Source organism: Pholis gunnellus, assembly GCF_910591455.1.
Source record: "Pholis gunnellus genome assembly, chromosome: 10".
Classification (NCBI taxonomy): domain Eukaryota; kingdom Metazoa; phylum Chordata; class Actinopteri; order Perciformes; family Pholidae; genus Pholis; species Pholis gunnellus.
Window position 1 is genome coordinate 21,423,106 of NC_136537.1, and position 18,479 is coordinate 21,441,584.

The 18,479-nt window shown below is 39.4% G+C and overlaps 2 protein-coding genes across 2 annotated transcripts; one reads left to right on the top strand and one right to left on the bottom strand.

The window, feature by feature from the left end:
- Positions 1-221: 221 nt before the first annotated feature.
- gask1b (golgi associated kinase 1B) lies at positions 222-7,748 on the bottom strand (the record flags this gene model as incomplete). Its single annotated transcript, XM_079167835.1, has 4 exons — positions 222-1,441; positions 3,476-3,702; positions 5,266-5,483; positions 6,878-7,748. The coding sequence occupies 4 exons, from the start codon at positions 7,746-7,748 to the stop codon at positions 1,234-1,236; spliced, it is 1,524 nt and encodes a 507-aa protein (XP_079023961.1). The 3' UTR covers positions 222-1,233.
- Positions 7,749-9,339: 1,591 nt separating this feature from the next.
- Positions 9,340-15,230, top strand: tmem144b (transmembrane protein 144b; the record flags this gene model as incomplete). The annotated part of the gene is made up of 12 exons (XM_079167555.1): positions 9,340-9,379; positions 9,482-9,649; positions 9,769-9,891; positions 10,305-10,404; positions 11,195-11,272; positions 11,404-11,482; positions 11,785-11,864; positions 12,446-12,564; positions 12,934-13,053; positions 13,404-13,501; positions 14,825-14,878; positions 15,147-15,230. 12 exons carry the CDS (start codon positions 9,340-9,342, stop codon positions 15,228-15,230), a joined length of 1,143 nt encoding a protein of 380 aa, XP_079023681.1.
- Between the last annotated feature and the right edge of the window lie 3,249 nt (positions 15,231-18,479).

Here is an 18,479-nt window from a genome sequence, read left to right on the forward strand (position 1 = left end):
TTGTATGTACTTTAACAAGTTTTTTGATGGTGGCTGTGTCATTGCAGACAATTTAAGAAGCAACGGTTTTATACAATCACAGTAAAGTAGGGATTTACAAATGACGTGTTGTCATTTCTCAAGCCAAAATTCAATATAAGCCAAAATGTATTATCAATGACTGAAATGTTGCTCTTTTCCAAAATAAGACATTATCAAACAAAGCTTAAATATTTGCCAAATAAATGCTTTTATTGATTGACCTTCTGATGCTCGAAAATCGTCAACAATTTAAGAAGAAAGTAAAAAAAATCAATAAATACAGTGAAAATGATTACAGCTTAAGGTGTTAAATTGAAAATAAGAGTGCATATAAAACAGAATAACACCATCTGACTTCTCATCTTAAAGTTCTTCAGTTTATAAAGTATAGACACAATGCAAAGCTGTTTCCATAATCAAATGATAATAAGTCATGTTGAAAACTTCATGAAGACTTGAAATGTTAGACTGTACACAAGATTAAATAAGAATTCATTAGAATGGAAAGTCAGCGAATGTGTCATCCTAATCTAGCCAAGTGGATCTGGGTTGTGGCTTTAAGAGCCTTTATCCACAACTTACTGTAATTCCTGCACCACACTTGAGGAGTGCATTCAAGTATCATTGAGTGCATTCCAGTCATACACAAAGCAAATTACACTTAATGCGAGGCCTCAGGAGGAGCCAAGTTATAACTGCAGCATATTCTGTACACAATGATGGCAGTGTATTCGTCACCGCCGGAAAAATAATTTCACCTTGATGAGTTAAATTATAGCGTCTCTCAGGCTCTTATGCAAATGACTGGTTTCCATTACTGCAAAAGAAGATTTCTATTCCACAGTTATTAACAACACCACAACGCTATTTTAAAAGGATCGTGCCATTTATAATAAGTCCTTCATTAGCGATGTGATAATTGTTACTTTACGAATAATTAGAGAAAGAACTCTAATTATTCATTAATCTTGTGAATTTTTAAAAGATGAAGATTAGGACCAGTTTCCCTTGACACCATTATGCTCACATGTTCTTGTGATAGTTCATATTAAAGAACTTGCAAATGACATTACATGATGACATCAGAGCCACTTAGAAAATGTAAGTGGATTGAGCTCCAGTGTCTTGTAAAAGGACATTAAGTGAAGTCACAGAGATCAAGCCGTTATTCTACTTTATCTGTGTCGCACTATTGAGGTCACTTGACTCTCATCACACATTCATTGTGATGATTTTGATCCCATGAGCGTTGATGTAGGTGAGGAGGACCTTCGCCCGCCTCTCAATTACATCGATGAGCTTGTCGATGCCCTGCCGGCCGCCCTGGCTCTCCCAGTATGTCTGGTCCAGGAAGAGAGACTGGAGGAGCTTCTCCCTCAGCCTCTTGTTCTTCAGCACCAACACCGCCTGCTCTGGCAGCCTGGAGAAAGACAGAGAGTGAGTCAGGAAGAACAAGTGTAATCAAATTGGAGTTTTAGTTTCAGCCGCATGTCTCAGAGGAAGAGCTGCTCATGGCTGGGAGTAGAAATAATTTGATTCATTCTCAATGGGCAAAGCTACCCTGTTATTATGGGTGTACCAACATGCTGAACATGGTAGGTAGGTATGAACCCTCAGGCAAGAGTGCAGCAAACAACACAAGCTGTAGGGATAGAACAACAAGGGCATAGGTGCACAGGTATGCAGCAGCTTCCAAAAAAGGGTTCAGGACAGGAGTTAGCCTGTTTGTGGACGCAATTGTGAAACTGTGAAATAAGTCCCAACCACTCCAGGGATTGCTGTTACAATCTGAAAAAGATGCGCTAGCGTTATTACTAATAATGGCTATATGCCAAAGTCATGTTAGGTTGCTCGACTCAACAGATATCTACCAACTGGTAGCGTGTGGTAAAAAACGTTTTGGAAATCTGATGATAAGCATCATAGTTGCCAGGATTATTTTTTTTATCCTAGCATTGTGGTCATTCCACATATATTTCTGATATCACATTGTCTTTGCTTCTTGGCAGTTACAATTTCAAATACCCAATCACTTCAGCATTAGTTGTCTCTGAGGTCGTTCGTACGACTACATTAAAGTTAGTAAGCATGGTATTTTGTGTGACATTTTAAAGTGGGTAAAGGCTCCACTCAAACACACGAAATATCAGCAGAGATAGAAAAAAATGTACATATACGCATATATATAATGTGAAGCTGTGCCGCACTGGCTTGGAGCTGACTGCTGTCCTATGTACTTAGCAGGCTGGTAGATGGTTGTGAATGAACTGAAGGGTATTTCCTGCTTGAATCAGAGACAGTTGTGTGCCTTGCCTCGCTAAGTTTTGGATGGATTTCATTATTTCCTGCAGAGGCGTTTTGCCTCAGAGAAATGTTTGTACATCAAAAATGAAAAACCACAACAGAGAGAGAGAGGGGGGGGGGGGGGGGGGGGGGACATGACCAAGACTTTGAAGACGACTGGAGAAGAGCCATGGAGACATTGCTAAGTGGTTGCTGACTATGTTTATGTTTTCAAGCTGCTCAGAATCTCCAAGAAACTGCGAATCTGCATGTTGTACATGGAATAAAATGTCAAAGCAGTTTATTTAACTTTGATCAAATTCAAAGGGATAAAAGCATCTCAGATATACAACGAAATCAACATGAGACAAAAAAAGATTGATCACAAGGATCCACGTTTGGGGAGAGACACAAACAAAACTTGCCAAACAACAGTTTCTCTTCTGTCCCCCCCCCCCCCCCACTGGTATCACAGTATCTCAGTGATTCATCGATCAAAAGACGGATGAAAAGAAAGGAACGTTTTGGCATTGTGGTTTTGAATCACAGATCCACACAGACAGGTGGGGGATGAACAGAAGGAACATTATTACGCCCGAGAGATTCAAATCCAAAAGAAAACATTTACTTTATTGAGCCAGATCGAAATACTGTTTGCAATATTATGAGGTTTAAATGATCAAAACGGGATTAGAAAAAGTTTTTGTTTGTTAAAAAACTGCTTCATGCATGTGTTTGCAGAATATTGTGTGCAAAATATTAATTTCAAAGTTGCTCCACAAGCCTTGCAGAGACTCAACACACTCCTTTCAGATATCAAAATGAGCTTTTTCAGCTCTTATGTTGTAAAAACGTACTAAAAAAATCCCAAGAAAGACAACAATCACTTGTGCTCCAACAAAATCCTTGCTGTGGACAGTTTCAATCATTTATATTATTAGCCTTATATTTTGTAAAAAGGAAAACATTGATGAATCTGACGAAAGTCCATATTTTGATCACATTTGTGTGTACAAACTGTCATGAATGAGGCGTATTGTTTGTGGAAATATACATTGCTTTTCCACATGTCAGTTTTGGATGTTTGAAGCACAGCAAACTAAATCTGAGTGAAATGTAATCTATTTATAGAGTATTTATCACATAATTAATGTTTTTGTGATAAACTTACTCTTTGATTCCTTCCAGGAGCCTGAAGTCCAGGTTGTCCTCATTGCGGTCGAAGAACCCCTTGTTGGTGGTAAAGACCAGGTGCCTGGGGTCGTGGCCCCTGCGGATGATGTTTGCCAGTTGAATGTGGTTTTGGTCCCCACATCCAGTGTTGTGGCCGAGTTTCACGCACACATCCTCCTGCCTGGGCCTGAATCCACAGCAGCTCGGATCCAGACGGTTGTGAATCTGAAAGACAAGGTTCATATGTCTTCAGCAATGTCTTCACATTGGTATTCATGGAGTTTTTCTCTTTTCTTTAAGTGTTGGATGACAGGTTGTTTTGCCCTAAGCAAGCATATTTTGCAATATTGACTGGATCCCTTATACATTATCTCACGGACTACATCATGGGGATCAAATAAATGCAATTATCTTACAGAGAAAAACTAAACACATCCAGCAGGCTGGCTTTTGTAGTGCATCTTTGGTATGAGCACTGTTTATTTGATTCGATATTGACATCAATTAGAGTGACATGACAGCACAGCGGACTGTTCTTAATCTATAACCCCTGCTTCCTCCACAAGGACTGCCAACCCATAATACCAACTACAGCTTTAGCCTGTCCGTCACTCTCTATATGCTAAACCATTTAATTGGCAGAGGTTTCAGATGATGCTCTCAACGACTAAGTGAAAACAAGGAAAAGATGTCACTCGCCAGGATTAGCCAGGATTAGGTACAACTCTGATTGACGAGCTTTCACAGAGGCATTGATCAAGCCAAGTTTAGTTTAGTTGCAGGTGACAGAGTAGGTAGGTCATGGCGGACTTTTATCATTTATAAAATTGAAATGATCATTTCAAACAAAAACTGTTTTTTATTTTTTAACCGTTATTTGACATTATGATTTCAATGTAATTTGAATGTATCATAACGTACTTTCAGTGTATACATATGCAGAGGTTATTGATTGCATTCGGAAATTCTGGTTGTATTGTCATATCACATAAAATATGAAAAGGAGGATTTGATGACGTTGCCTTATTTATGGAAGGATAACCTCTAACGTCTAAAGAGATTACAATCATCACCAAGACAATCATAAACAGAAGTTAAGTTATCTATTGAGGCCCTAACTTCAAAAATATTCATAGAAGTTTTCTCAACACACAGAGGAGTTCAACATTAGCTTCTGTATTCAGAGATGGTTTTTGTCACCTCTGCGACATTTGGTTATTTTATTATTCATTATGAAAAATCCAATATAATAACATCATTATATTCAGGTCACTTGTGTCTTAAACAATGTGTGTTATGTGTCCAATCTGTATGATATCTGTTTTTATTAACTGCATAAAATGAATTTCTCTTTACTTATTTATGAGGAACTTTAAATAAAGAACAAAGATACATAATAAAAGCTGTGGCACTATGACCTCAATGGCTGATTTAATAGTTCTAAAGGTATCCAAACTATTGGAATAAAAGTATGTATTTTCCATTTCCTCACTCTGTTACATTTGCTCTTTCTTGATCATGGGATGAATTTTAAAGAATTCTTAGGAGATGTGTACCCAATGCCAAAATCTGATCAGAGAGCCGGGCCTTCCACACAGGAAACAAGACATCTGTTTTGGCCAAAGAAGGATGTTTGCAAAAGTAATTCATGAAGTATTTTTGGAATTCGATAAAGAGTGGCTCGAACTGCACAAAAGCAAACAGAAGAACTTTTTGTTCACATTCAGAGAAATGTGGAATTTATAAATCAGTCTTCCATTATGATGGTTTTCAAACAGCTTTTGTTACCTGTAACAGGAAGTCAAACAGAGCCAGTTTACTCCACTCATAGTGATGAACTGTGGAGCAGCCAGAGTCCGGCTTTGGGTTGATGTTTTTATGCCAGCATCTCTGTTTCAGGGAGCTCTGGTACTCCCCCCATGTTAACCTCATGGTGGACCAGCCTGCAGCACGGCCTTCTGGGTAGAGAGATGCATCCCATAACACCACTGGACAGGGCTGGCCATCTAAAGAGGGAGGATAAAAGGATTACATGGCCAAGTTTCAGCAACTGTTCCGTCTCAGTGACTATTTTAACTTTTTTCTTTATCCAGGAAAAGCTGACTGAGCAATGGATACTGCCCACTTCATCGTTGGTTAACATATACACACTTGCACAGCATGACCTCATTGTTTACCGTGGTTACTTTAGCAGATCAAAACTGGACTACCATTTATGGCGCTAGGGACATTTTGAAATATTTATATTCTTTAATTTTGCAAAGCATTCATTTTAAACAGTTGCACCCCAAAATAAAAATAAAATAACTTTTCCTCTGTAGTGCTATATTTATCAATCTGGACTGTTTTTGTGTCCGTTGCCGAGTTATAGTTACATGAAACTGCTCACAACATGATCTGGGGATTATCTTAAGTAATGATTGGTCATGATTTCTGGAAAGAGACACTGCTGTTGAGCTGTCACGATGTATTTTATTGGCGCTTTGAGCAACACAAGCCGAGTGCCATCTAGTTCCATTATATTCCAGATAAGGCAGACACCTCTACACCTGGATCTCCAAAACATGGCAGCTCACACCAAAACAATCTAGACTGAAACATAGCACTACAACTAAGAGGAAACCATTTTTATTTTGGGGTGAACCGTTAAATCAGTGTTTGAAGAAATCACTAACAAATCAAGCTCCCAGAAACAGGATGTTGTGTTATCTGACTCACAGTGGAAAAGGTACGAGTTTCTTGTTTCCTTTGCAGGCGTAAAAACAGACACAGATGTTAGGCAAAGACGGAATATCGGTGGAGTGAAGAAGAAAGGAAAGTGGGCGGTGGCTCTATGTCTCCTGCTGTGTATGTGCCCCTAACGTCCTAAATGCACACCTTGTAAGAGTCTGCTGCCATTCTCAAAGTTCTGGTAGAAGTTTGAATTTAAACCTAAAATAACCTTCTGCCATGGAAATATGTGCATATTGTTTATTGATGCGTTTGGCCCTGAATATGTCTGGACTGGCTCTGATCTCGAAATAGTCTTGACTCATGTGATCCTGACAACAGTCCTGCTCACACAATGTGCAGAGACTCTGTGTGTTGCTCAAAAGCACATGGCTGTTGGATCTTCAGCACCGATCTGTCTCACCACTAGACTCCAGAGCACCTGATTTAATGGATCCTTCATTTAATTTGTGCATGACATTCAGTGACTCAAGGGTTAAAAACACATTCAAACAGTTTGTCCTGTATGAGTCTGTGTTTCAATGGCTTTACCTTCAAAATACCCCAAAATAAAAAGTTGGAAAATGACATTAATTTTGCTTAGAGATATCCATCCCACCTCCCTACTGCTCTATCTTTCTTTGTTTCGGTCAGCAAATGGGGGATTTTGTACTGGTGTCTGTGAACATACCGTAAAGGACGTTGAACCTTCTGCTTACGGCTGGTAATGTCCTATTGAGCCCCAGCACCCTGTCCAGATGAAAAGCAAAGACCTCAGTGGTGTCCACGGGGCTGCTGATAACTCCACACTGCCCTCCACATACATTGCTCCGTTGTGTGTGTTTCAGGTTGGTCGTTGAAACGCTTGTCTCGCCCTCAAATACCAGAAGTGATGGAGAGTCTCTACGAGAAACTTCTTTGATGCGCACAACTTTGGCATCCGCAAGAAAGCGCATGTCTTTCACGTCATGGTGGCTGAACCACGGCGGTGCCTTCTGGCTGTATATACGTATAGAACTGATGTGAGAGTCTGCCTGTGCGTCCGTATGGATTATTTCCAAAGATTTGTAATACACATCCCTGGTTTCTCCCCGTGAAGTATTGGATGCAATTATGCGCTTAGTTTGGCCAGCGTCCCGCTCCAAAGTGCCACGTTTATTCTGCGTAAAAGCTGAATAAGCCTCATCCTTATTCCTCCTCACTTTTCTCCTCAGTTTTGGTCTGATTGTACCACGAATATGTGCTGGTTTTAAGCGCTTAGACTTAAGCGTTATGTACACCACGTTAGACCGTGTCGGGACCACAAAGCTCGCACCGGTCTGCAAATCCACAGAGTCTGAAATATCCAAATTATACAATCCACGGGTGTGCCGGTACTTCTCTTTCTCGATCCTTCTGTCCCGGTGCTGCTGTGAGTATCCAACTTGTGAAACCACCACCAACAAATAAACAACACATGCGCTCGCAATTATCAAACTCCTGTTTGAAAGAGGGCACCTCCGAAAGCTGCTGGTCAGTCTTAGACAAGGGAAGAACAGCCAGTGAAAGCGAGACTTCCCCATTAGAACTTATGTTATTATCATGGTTGACTGTCTTTTTCGAGCCAAACTCAAACTAAGGAGGAGCGCACAGCTCCCGAAAGTCATTTTGGAAGGAAGGATGTGAGGCCACTGGTGCACGAAGACGACTCCGTATTTATGGGATGGACGGGCTGGGAAACCACCCTCCAACCCAACGTAAGACTACTCGAAGTTTTTTTTTTTTTTTCATGTCTTCTTTTAGTTATTGCTATAATCCTCTAACACATACAGCCTGATAAGCACCATAGGCTTTTATATCAAACTTCATTACATTTTCTGCAAACGTACTCTAGTTGTAAAAAGTAGCAGATAACGTTGCCATATACCCTAATATTGTGGAAATCCTCCCACGCAACGTTTTCAGCGTGAATAGGAATATTAGGGAAATCAGCCGTTTTGTATTTTTAATAGCCTAACTATTGTTTTTAATAAAATAAAACAAATACAACTCCTAGCTGTTGCTAAAATGTCACACGAATCGTTGACTTTATGGTCATATTGTTTGATTAAATCAAAATACAGAGTTTTGAGGTGATGGTCATTATTTAAGTTGAAGTGCTAAGAACATTTGGTCCATAATGCATCACGCGTTTTAGGCGACATCTGCTGGTCCTTAATTCTTAATTGGCTGGGTGCAAACTTGGACACAATAGAGTAGAAAAGGGAAACAGTTAACAGCAGGAAACAAATATTTCCTCCGGTGTAAGGGAGATGCAGGCTGTAGGCAGCAGCTACAGGATTTCCTGACCCCAATACCAACATCTTTAAATATAGAACTATTGTGTTGTGGCCTATAAAGACTACTGATGTCCAGATGAGTGCTGTCCTCCTCAGTCACTGCAAAACCTGCAGAGGTGAAGGAAGTACTTAGACCTTGAAGTCATGCATTACATTTTTTACTTAAGCGTTAAAACATTTATTTAAAGTGCCATGTTACTTTATATACTTTATGTGCTGGGCAGCATAACCTGTACTATTTATCTACATATCATATTTTGTAATGTTATCGATCTGATTCTACAAAGTAACTAGTAAATAAGGTAATCAAATTGTAGTTGATAATGCGTATAATATCAGAAATGTACTGGGGTAGAACTATGAAGTAGCAGAAAATTGAAAATAAGCTCAGTACAAATACCTCAAAATTGTTGGATACAGTACTTAAGTACATTTACTAAAGTTACTTTTCACCACTCTGAACCTAAAACAGCAATATTGAGATCACTTATTTATATATTTGTGTGTAATGCTTGTTTGAACTTTACAGCAATTCATCACATTTAATCAAATATACACATGAGTTTAACTACAACTTGTGAGATGAAGCTCACAGGACTTTATTTCCTCCTGCTCCCTGTTGCTGTGAATCCACTGCAGCATGACGTGTTGGATTGAGTGATTAGATAATTGGCAGCACCTGGCTGAGTGTCGCTCCTCCCCACTGCAGACACACGGGGCCTTTAGCTGTTTTTTTTAACACCGTGCACCAGCTACATCCTGGAAAACAAATATTTATTTTAAAATGCCTGAAGCAAAATACCCACCTCTGCTTTTATTTGTTACCACATTATTGATGGTGAGCTGTCACAGCACTGAACATGCTGCTGAACAAGGTACGGGAACCATAATTTGTATGTGAAGGAGAAGCCTGAGGCTGGTCTGTTGTCCAAAATCGACAATGCTGGGTGTTTTGTTTTGCTTGAAAATTCATCCAGGTGCTAAACATGGGAAAAATGCTAGAGCTGGCAACCTGGAAACATTTGAGTTCACCTTCAACTCAACCAATATGACTCATTTGGCCTATGGAATTGCTGCCAATGTGGTTGCTGTGCTGTTGTATGGAAGCAATTTAGTTCCTGTAAAAAGAATAGAGACAGGCGATGGTAAGCATACAGCACTTGCTTTTCTTAAAAAAATATTTATGTAAAGAAGTTGTTCCAGTGAAATCCACAAGTGGTGTTTTCTAGGCCTTTATGATAATTTGTCTGTGTTCTGGTTCCAGGTATGTTCTTCCAGTGGGTATACTGTGCAGCGATATGGATTGTATCTATGTTTGCAGACTTAATACTTCAGTCGCCCAAATTCTACCCTTTTGCGATGCTTGGAGGTGCCATCTGGGCTACAGGTAATTTTTCATAAAGCAGAACACCAAACCCAAATCGTTCGTGTTATTTTTCATGTGGTTAAATGCACACTGGTCTCATTGGAGCAAGTCTCCTTCAAGTGTAGATAGATCTGACTCAAAACCTGCTTAAAGGGACTTAAACACTCCATCTAATGTAGACCAAAATGACACTGTTCCTGTGAGATATGACACATTTTAAAGGACACTTACTTGTCCCAATCTCATACTACTCTCGTCGGTTTATTAGGTACACCTAGCTAAACCAGTATTCAACTGTAATGTGCATAAAGTATGCCGAGAACCTTGTGCACTGCATGTATTTGCCCCTGCTGACTCTATTGTTGACATTTGTAGACCATCACGGGTCTTTAAGACATGCATGTTGCTAACGTTTTCTCCTATTTTATCTACAGGGAATATAGCAGCTGTTCCAGTTATTAAAGCAATTGGCCTCGGTCTTGGGAGTGTAATTTGGGGCTCTTCAAGTTTGTTGATAGCCTGGGCCAGTTCATGGTGAGTCGGATAAATGTATGCTCCTTCAGCCAGAATGGAGAATGCATTTCCTTTCTTTTGGTGGTGATATTTGTTCAATCTGTCGCTCTAACCTGACAGTAGTACATCAGACAGATAAACTGTGAAAAAGGTTCTGCCTCCGACATCCGAAGAAGAAACATTACCAATTCTGAGATGAGGGGTCTCTTACCGCAGCGGTCAATCAGCTCATGGAGCTTGTAAACTCCAATCAAACTATGCAGCACCAGTGTTTTAACGGACTTTAATTGATCCTTGATACGTATGGATAGTGTACTGTTTAGCTTTAAAATGAGTTTGCTTTAGACAGTGCTTGGCTGTGGCTAGACTGTTTTAAAAATGGCGGCCAAGTCACAGACTTTCAAATTTTACGGCTAAACTGTATACCGTGTTTCAGAAAACATTTAAGGCAAAACACAGGCAATGTAGTTACAGAATATTGATTCATATTTGATTAACACTGCCTAGTTTGACCGTTTTGATCAGAGTTCACGTTTTAGTTGGACTCTTTTGGCTGTGATTGGTTGTTCGTCTTCATGTGGAGTTTTGTAAATGCCGATAGTTGCACTAAAAGGAGGCAGAGGAACCTGATTTTCCACAGATTCACAAATTTCCCTACTGCCCAGATATAGTGACAGTTTATGCAAATATGTTACATATTTTTACAAGTTATTTGCTGGGTCCTTTAATAGAGATGTCAACCCAGGTTTACTGTAATTTGTCAATATATTCAAAATAAACTGAGTATCTGAGTGCTGACTGTCTTTCACAGGTTTGGCTGGTTTGGGAATGCTCAGGATGTTTCCAGGCCGATATTAAATTATTTTGGAGCCGGATTGTGTCTGCTCAGGTAAACTGTAGAGTCTCCCTCCTTCTTGCCAGTGCTATAGTTTAATAGTTGCAACAAAACGGTGATGGTATTTCAGTTTGAGTGCTATTTTGGACATCCGAGGATAGATATGACATTTGTGTTTGTTCCAGTGGTCTGATTTTCTTCTTTGTGAAAACTGATGTGGAACTGCATCCCAACTCTGATTCAATTCCATTACTTCTCGACAGAGTGAGTACATTGATTAGATGTTAGTTTACATTTCTCACCTCTTTTGTCATTTCTGACTTCACTCAAACCTCAATCTATATACACACACACACACACACACACACACACACACACACACACACACACACACACACACACACACACACACACACACACACACACACACACACACACACACACACACACACACACACACACACACACACACACACACACACACACACACACACACACACAGAGAGAGAGTTTGTTCTGATGGTGCTTTATTGGACAACGTGACTTAATAATTCATATTTTTGCAGAGATCAAATTCATGCAGCTATGGTCCAAGTTCCTCATCGTTCTGGATGGATGTCATCGGACCAAAGACCAGGCGGTTCATGTGAGCTCAACTCATTAGCAGTCAGTGAGCTGCGTGCACATTTATTGTTCTTGCAAGCTACAAGCATCGACAAGGGCAGGTTTATGAAACATGGGGTTTGTTTGATCATCAATAGAAATGTTCCCCCAAGGAACAAGGATAGAATTTGAAGCCTTAGTTTCTACAGCTGCTGGCCTGCTTGGGTTTTAAATGTAACATGATTTGTCTCTTGGCTAGTGTTTCTTTTTGAGTTAATGTACTTAACCTTTCTTTAAGACATCACTTTGATCCCACTTAGGAAATGTATTGCAGCCTTGCAACAGCAAATTTATATAATAAGCAGGAGGAAATGTAAGCTCTCGCTGAAATGAAGCAATCAAACAGCAGATATCCTTAAATGAAGGCAAAAAATAACGCTGGAAACATAGTGATAGACTTTAAAAGTGCATGCGAGTATAGCGCCCCTAGTGTAAGTAATGAAATAGGTGTGCACATCTAAATATATGATACCATGCGCATGTAATGAATCAATTTGGTATGCAATGGGGAAATTCAACTGTCAGTGGAGTTTTGAAATGCATCCATCATGTCACTCTGGTTAGAGGCTGCCTGCTTGCTGCTGTGTCGGGCCTGCTGTACGGATCCTCCTTTGCACCCGTCCTTTACATTAAGAGCCATTCATCATGCCCTGACAGCATGTTCCATGGAGCCAGTGACTATGGTATGGCTTTAAGTGTTTGATAACTGACCTCACTTTTACTTTTTTTTTTTTATTTTGAAAGATGCTATTGATATATCTTACTTTTAATATAAACTGGAACAAAGGTTTAAGACTGTATCACACCGTTGGTCTATAAATAACACTGGATCCTCCAGCGAACCAGGTTTAATATCCAGTTTGCTGAGAGACTCTAAAGTCATTGTCTGTATGTTAGCTCAAGGATCAATATGAAGTATTTCTTCTCTTTTGTAGCTTTAGCTCTAACTTTGATATTGGCTGTAATGACAGACTTCTTAAAAGCAACGAGAGGAAATTGATTTTTTCATTGCAAACAGAAAACTACAAATTCTTATTTCAACTTCTTCACAGACCTCGACTATGTTCATGCGCAGTGCTCTGGCATTTTTGTCGCAAGCACGGTGTACTTTGCCATCTATTGTGCTGCCATGAATAACAGGCCCAGGATCTACTCCCGAGTCATCCTACCAGGTAATCCACACTTTATCATTATATGTTGAATCATTATATTTGTTAAAACTAATGCTCGTTTACACTGAGTTACCACTTCGCAAGATGCACCTGTGCAATCTAATGCATTTAATACTGATGACCGTCTGTCAGGTGTTCACCCTGTAGGTATTGATGGCATCCTGAGCGTATGTGCTCTAGTGAGTCGTACTAATGGTTCGGGACCCCCCTAGGATCCCAAGATCAATCTTGGGGACGCAAGATCAATGCAAAATGTCCTTCTTACGAGGAACATTTTGTCTGCAACTATAAAGTCTGCTGTGTGCGTTGTATCGTTCTCAAGTACTCTCCTGTCTCCTCTTGCTCTTCAGGGCTATTGTCTGGATTGATGTGGGCGTTGGCCACGTACAGCTGGTTCCTGGCCAATAACTACCTGAGTCCAGTCATTACCTTTCCTATTGTCAGCACAGTAAGTGCAACATGCCCTGAAAGCTGAATGGCCTGGGAAATTGAAATATGCAACCACTTGAAGTTGGCCAGCTGCAAACCTTGGCAGACCAGCATAATAAATTGATCACTTCAGACATATTTTTGCATCTAACTGAGCGGTTTTCAGCCAAGCATGATTCATCTGAGATTTTGAGATGTCTGTCTCTGGTGGTGCTGCTACAGAAAAGCGTATGGAGTGTCCAGAATAATAAAAAAAGTTAATTTCCCATAAGACCATCACTGCTAAATAAATGCTGTGGCTATCTGCACATTATATTTTTGACCTAAATGAAAGATGACTGTCCAATTTAGTTTTTATCTGGAGACAATTGTAATCAACCTGGCACGCCAGATGGTCTGTTTACGAAGAACCACCTGAGAAGCACACTCATTGCACACTGAAGGCACTTTGAAAAAAACTTTGCAGGTAATAGGATGAACCACCTGTCAATCAAACGCTAAAGGAAGCGAGAAGGGCGCAGATGTATTTTCCATTGAGAAATGCCTTCAGTGCCATTAAATAAACTCCAGTTCCGATATAACTGATGCTTTTGCAGCATCTACCCAAACCTCTTTAGGAGCTGTTGCTTGATCGATAAGTTGCCTCTCCATGTCTCCACACACACACACACACACACACACACACACACACACACACACACACACACACACACACACACACACACACACAGAGCCTTAAGCTCCTCGCAGGACGCTGATTGGTCCGTGTTCTGACTTACCGAACATAAACACATTATTTGAAGCCTGGCTAGATAGATTTCGTGTGATATGTGATGCCACAAGAATCTAGCTGCCATGCAAGATGACATTTGAATTGCACTTTAGCCAGACTTTGTTGACATGATCATAAAATAATCAGTAAGAGACTTTTGGCATTGGCAACACAGGCAGACTAAAGTGCAAAAGGCATGTGTATTTATTGCTCAATTTATCAGAGTTCAGCAGCATGATGGAGGCTGGAACAAACGATGGGTTTAGGCTGTTTTTTCACTTTGGCTTCTCCCTGATGGCAGATGTTTGTGTTCAGAAAAGAGGGGCCGCTGAGAGTCTACAATGATTTCCTTCATAGCTGTTTTGTGCATGCTGGTTGCCAAACCTGTAATTTCTTATCTCAGGATCCTACAGCATTACTAAATAAACTTAATTAATTATTTAATGTATTTGTTGTATATATATATATATATATGAAGAAAACCTGTTAGTCGTGAAACTGATTTAAAAGTTAATATGAATCGTTGTTTTGTGATCAATAAACCGTTTGTTTGGTTTCTTTACTCTGTAGGGATATGGTCTGGTTGCAGCACTGTGGGGAACCTTGGTGTTCAGAGAGATTAAGGTAAGTGCCACAGCACTGATCATGTTCAACAATCTAGATCTGGTCATTCATTGTAAATTAGCTCTAATAAATGCTAGCCTTGTTTAGTAAGTGTACAGCAGCAGTTTACCAAGGAGAACATGACTTCAACCAAATGAAGGTTCACTAGTGAAACTGCCATCCAGCTGAAATTGGAAACGAGATGCTTTGATGATTGAATTCCACTGAAAAAATACACAGTAGCCACCAAACATGAGTACTGATCTTAAAGTCATGTTTTTCCTCTCAGGGGTTGGTCAACTGCTTAATCTTCACCGTAGCCTTCTGTGTTGTGCTGACCGGCTGCTTGCTGACCGTCCTCTCAAAGCTCTAATATTGCAGAAGATTGTCAAGTGAAACCAGCTAGTGATTGTAATATCTTCATTCTATACATGTACACATATTAACTTGTGGTTGAACCGAACAGAAAGCGATCTTTTGTTAGATTTGGATAAAAGTAATTTTGAACCAGTGGGGTTTGTACTCTGAGCTAACATTTGGCCACAGTGTCTTACAAGAATCACCCTCATGCTTTCTGGTTTGTTCAAAGAAGTTTGCTGTTGAACTTTGTTTTTGTTGTTGAAAAGAAGTTTTGTCACTTTTTTTTTTTTCTTTGTTTAGTTGCTACTCACAAAATGCCAACACATCACTTTTACCAGAATGATCACAAGCTAACGTTTAGTTGAAGGACTGTCTTACAAAGATGCTGCACATTTCTGTTTATCACTGGCATGGTGGTTGTTTGTGTGTCACCGTTTTGCTTTTTGGACAGCAAAATTAAATTATTCCATTTTGTCTGCTCAAAGAAGCCTTTTAAAATAAATTGCTTCATATAGAAATTTGGCAAACAGGATTTATATTTCTATCAACACTCTAGTGGTTTTCTCGCAGCTCATGGCATCACTCGTGTCTCCGCATACAGATCAGTTTGTGTGCTGCTTTGTGACATGAAAGCAGTGTGCTCTTACTTGATTTGGTTAGCGAATATGAAAGAACATAGATGAAAGCACAGAGTTGAAAGCAAGGTCCTATCTTAATAAATATATGGGGCTAATTAAATTCCATAGGAGGTGGAGGAAGGTGTGTTACTTAGGTTACGTTGCACAAGTAATCAATTAAAAGTGACTACATATTACAGATAACAAAGAATCAAATGTCTGGTTATTTATCCGATGCTTGATACAGAGACAATGCTGTTACTTGGTCTGCATGAAAGTTAAAATGTTCATGAAGAACTTCGCAAACAAGAGCTTAGGCCACAGTATTGACAAACAAAAGGAGACCAGAAGCATTAAGAGAGAACAATGCATTGGTGATTGTATAACCATGGTTAATTGTAAATGTATTACTATTATTAAAGCAATACAATGGTTGGATTTATTTCATTTGAAAATACAAACTAAAAGCCACTTGAAAATGTCAAAAGTTGGTGCCCCATAGTGGCAATCTCAGAAAAGACAAGAAAGCATGAAGCCATGCACACAGCTTAGATAAATGATTAAACATTGTTTGATCTGGATATTGTTCAAAGGTTAAGACCAATAAAGAGTTGAGATGATGCAAATCAAATCAACAGATTCCACCAAATCAAACCATTGGTGTCGGAAATAATGAAATTGTGCGTAGAAATTGACAGGGTACTTTTTGGGCCATTTTTTGGTTTTCAAATTAATTGCCAAACTATCAATTTTATATTTCACTATAATTATTTTCTTTGAGTAACCTTTTGGCTTAGATCGGCTAAACTGGTTAATAGGGTTAGAATATCACAACTTTATGATAACGGGAAGGTTAAAGTAATATAGCAGACATGTTTTGAAAAAAAACTAATATCAATTTGAACGCTCATGGCTGGATTTTTATAGTGAAGAAAGACTGGAACTATTTTGCGCCATGCCCTCATGGGATTCCCCCAGGATTCATGAGGAAGTGCCCTTTTTGTAAACATTTTTTTGACATTTACGCTTCGGTAGCCACGTCGCAGTGACAAGAGACGGACATCATACAAATGTGAGATGACACGGTTTCCTGGATTAGACGTGTTTTCACGGAAGGTGACATTTAGCTGGAAGAACCCAAACACTATGCCTTGTTTGTCATTAATCATTTTTGAGTTTTCATTAACTTTAGATGTTTCTCCATGGCAGCAAAGTCATACAATGTCCTTATTGCTGGTGATGTGAGTTCTGCTTGATTGACAGTTAAAAAGACAAGGCTCTACGTTTTCTGTTTGTTTTTTTAAACCACGGTTGAGATGTCTTGAAAGAAATTTCCAGTTTAGCATGACATAGTATTTAGTGCTACCTTGGCATCTTTACTGGGAGGATTCGTAGAGCATCAGGAGACTTGAAATTTAACTTTTTCTTTTAACAGATTTAAATCTTTCATGTCTATTGGATTTTGATATCCATTATAGCTGGAGCCCATGCTTGTTTTCACACAGCACCTATGTTAAACTTGGCAGACAGCTGTGTTCTAAACATGGCTAAGCTAACCAAACGCTAACTAAAAGTAACAACCCACTCGCACACACGATGATGTGAGGCGACACGAGATGCTCAAGGCCGTGAAGTGAAGAGGAATTTCTGAAGAGAAGAAGTTCCGAGCTGTTTTTCAGTTAATCCAAATAAACCCATGAAGAAGTTCTGAGCAGTCTGTTCAGTGCAAAACATATTCAAATCTCAAATGTTACCGACTTGCTGTTTTAGTGCATCATTTAAATGTTCAAGTTAAGTGAAAGCATGAAATGGCAAATTTAACTTCACTTTAACATTTTGTTCGAGTACAGAGAGGACATAAGAGTTGGAATTACCTGTTAAGTTTCTTTAACACAAAAAAGGATCAATATGTGTTAGGACAGGTAACTAAAACGTGGTCGTCGTGCATGGTAGTGGATGGATCATCCTCGCTGGCAATGTGCATTCAAAGGCAAATTCTGCTCCACCTTTGGAGGGTGAGGCATAACATTGAAACAGACCTCCGTTACAACTAGAGCAGCATTTGTGATGCTTTGTGACTTTATAGTGAAGAGCTTTAGGTTGAAATGAAAATGTCATAATGGTGTTGTCGTCTTAAACAGGATTAACACAGATAATTCTTTCCTTTTTAGTGATGTACATTTTGGATAACACAGTGGCAGTAAAATGTTTTGTCAGCTTAAGACATTGTAATTTTGTACATGATTAGTGTGCAGTGTATGCACACATGATGCAACAAGGACTAGCTGTTTCTAAATTAGGCACTGCACAGTAAAGGTCTGTTAACTCAGTACAAACAAGGCAAGGTATTGGCTTTGATGTTTCAAAACCAAAAGCGTGCGTACCGTGGAAAAAAAATCATGCAAAATTGCCCTGCTGCACATATTGTGCTGTAAGGTTATTGAACCACTTTTGTAAATACTTATTTTTTTTCAAAGAAATGTATCTCAATACATATTTTAAAAAACACATTCAATTGGGAAATAAGCGTATTTGTGTTCTTGCTGAGAGTTGGATAAGAAGATAGTTACCTCTCATGGTAAATATGAAGCAACAGTAGCTTAGCTTAGCATAACTACTGAAAACAGAGGGAAACACCTTGCTCG